This window comes from Cricetulus griseus, chromosome 6 (genome assembly GCF_003668045.3).
Source record: "Cricetulus griseus strain 17A/GY chromosome 6, alternate assembly CriGri-PICRH-1.0, whole genome shotgun sequence".
NCBI lineage: Eukaryota > Metazoa > Chordata > Mammalia > Rodentia > Cricetidae > Cricetulus > Cricetulus griseus.
This window is the reverse complement of record NC_048599.1, coordinates 104,705,824-104,708,537: the sequence shown is the minus strand read 5'-3', so window position 1 is coordinate 104,708,537 and position 2,714 is coordinate 104,705,824. Positions and strand designations below refer to the sequence as shown.

Genomic DNA, 2,714 nt, shown 5'->3' with positions numbered 1-2,714 from the left:
CTTGGTGCAAATCTTTAATTGCTAGTGGGGGTGGGGGATCGAATGTCCCGAGCAACCCAAGCGCGAGTCTCCAGGCGGCAAGGCCCCCTTTGATCAGGAAAATCCAATTATTTGTGTATATACATTTCCCACATAGTGATTACTTCATTAATTGTCCCGCCTTTATCTCCTCCCTTCCCATCCCCCCTAATAATCAGTTCTTTTATCCAGACCAACAAACACACCATAGGAGCTTTGTGGATTCAAAGGATTTGCTTTCGCTTCTGAAAGAGCCGCTATTCTTTGATGATTGGGTAGCGGCAAACTTCAAAGCCATAAATCTTTCCTCTGACTGGCTGGCGGCCCAGCAAAGCCCTTATCAAATTCTTGGAGGTGATCCTGAAGCGCTCAGACCGCGCGCGGGGCGAGCAAGCGGGGCGCGGGCGGGGAGGCACGCTGGGCGGCCGTTCGTCCTCGCCTTCGGGTGTCCATGCCTCGGCTGCCGCGTCCCGCTCCACTACGAGCGGCCTTCAAGCAATAGCCATGGCCGCTGTGGCCGTCCTCCGGAACGACTCTCTGCAGGCCTTCCTCCAGGTCAGTGCCGTCCCGGGAGGGCGGGAACAGGTGGGAATCTGTAATCGGGATCTGTAGGGGTACTTTGAGCACCTTAAATCTCAGAAGGACCTCCCACTTAAGGGTGCGACTGGACTCAGACCTAGGCGCACCGGTGCCAACTTGACAACTAACCTGGTGTATGCATGTGTGGCCTATGGGGAGGGATGCATGGATTTGGGGGGTATGTAGATGTCAGAGTGACAGAAAACTGGGCCCGAGTTCACCTTGCTGGGCTCTTGCGCTGACTTCAGCCTAGATAGGCCAAAGAGGAACGTGGGGGATCCAAGGAAAGAGCTTATAAAATGCCAGCGCTGGTGGCCCCACAACCCGGCTGTGGGTGTTTCCAAGCTCTTCCTGACCGGTCCGGTCCCTCTGCGTCTTCCTTTGCGCCTACCTTAAAGGCTGATTGGCGTCTCTTTGAGCCAAGTAGTTTAGCAGAAAGCGACCGCACTCCGGGGGTTCAGGTAGCACGGGCGCTGAAAGTTTCCCGGGACCGCTGGGTGAGCGCATGTGGCACGGTGAGGTCTGGGGGAGGGACGGCCCGGCGGAGGAGGGGCAGGGGTATAATAGTGGGGGTGGCGGGCCAGCCCAGAGTCGACGCTTGGAACGCTAACCTTTTGTCTCTTCCGCCCTCCCTCGCCGCCGCCCATGCAGGACCGCACCCCCAGCGCCTCCCCGGACCTAGGCAAGCACTCGCCCCTGGCTCTGCTGGCCGCCACCTGTAGCCGGATCGGCCAGCCTGGCGCGGCTGCAGCACCCGACTTCCTGCAGGTGCCCTACGACCCAGCGCTGGGCTCACCTTCCAGGCTTTTCCACCCGTGGACCGCCGACATGCCCGCGCACTCGCCAGGCGCCCTGCCTCCCCCGCACCCTAGCCTGGGGCTGACGCCACAGAAAACACACCTGCAGCCGTCCTTCGGGGCAGCGCACGAGCTCCCGCTCACGCCTCCTGCGGATCCCTCATACCCTTACGAGTTCTCGCCGGTCAAGATGCTGCCCTCGAGCATGGCGGCTCTGCCTGCCACCTGCGCGCCCGCCTACGTGCCCTACGCCGCGCAGGCCGCTCTGCCCCCGGGCTACTCCAACCTGCTGCCCCCGCCGCCACCTCCGCCTCCACCGCCCACCTGCCGCCAGCTGTCCCCCGCCCCAGCCCCGGACGACCTCCCCTGGTGGAGCATCCCGCAATCGGGCACGGGACCGGGAGGCTCTGGGGTTCCTGGGACCAGCCTCTCCAGCGCCTGTGCCGGAGCTCCCCACGCCCCCCGCTTCCCTGCCTCAGCTGCCGCTGCTGCAGCGGCTGCAGCTGCCCTGCAACGGGGCCTAGTGTTGGGCCCGTCGGACTTTGCGCAGTACCAGAGCCAGATCGCGGCGCTACTGCAGACCAAGGCCCCCCTGGCGGCCACGGCCAGGAGGTGCCGCCGCTGCCGCTGCCCTAACTGCCAGGCGGCTGGCGGCGCCCCCGAGGCGGAGCCCGGCAAAAAGAAGCAACACGTGTGCCACGTGCCAGGCTGCGGCAAGGTGTACGGCAAGACGTCGCACCTGAAGGCGCACCTGCGCTGGCACACGGGCGAGCGGCCCTTCGTGTGCAACTGGCTCTTCTGCGGCAAGAGCTTCACGCGCTCGGACGAGCTGCAGCGGCATCTGCGGACTCACACCGGCGAGAAGCGCTTTGCATGTCCCGAGTGCGGCAAACGCTTCATGCGCAGCGACCATCTCGCTAAGCACGTGAAGACGCACCAAAATAAGAAGCTCAAAGTCTCGGAGGCCGGGGTGAAGCGGGAGAACCCGCGGGACCTATGAGCGCACCCGGGCACTTCAGAGGCCACTCCGGCCCAGGACATCCTTCCCAGAACCTTTGCTGACAGGCCCGAAACAGACCATCGAGGCAGCTGACAGAGAGGAACTTTTTATTGTCCTCCTCTCGAAGGGAAAAGCACAGCCGACCGTGCCTAGAGCAGAGGGCAGGGCAGGTAGGGCTGGGAACTGGGACGCAGTTGAGAACCCTAAGTTTCCCCAAGACTCTTCTAAAGTCCGAGGCATCGCCTGCCTGGAAGACCTATAGTCGGGGATTCTACCCCAGGCTGGCCTTTCTTGTGGGAGTCGCTGCTGAAGGAAAATGG

The 2,714-nt window shown here is 62.7% G+C and overlaps 1 protein-coding gene across 1 annotated transcript; it reads left to right on the top strand.

Moving 5' to 3' along the window:
• Positions 1-522: 522 nt before the first annotated feature.
• Sp5 (Sp5 transcription factor) lies at positions 523-2,394 on the top strand. Its single transcript, XM_027420054.2, has 2 exons — positions 523-573; positions 1,249-2,394. Exons 1-2 carry the CDS (start codon positions 523-525, stop codon positions 2,392-2,394), a joined length of 1,197 nt encoding a protein of 398 aa, XP_027275855.1.
• The last annotated feature ends 320 nt before the right edge of the window (positions 2,395-2,714 follow it).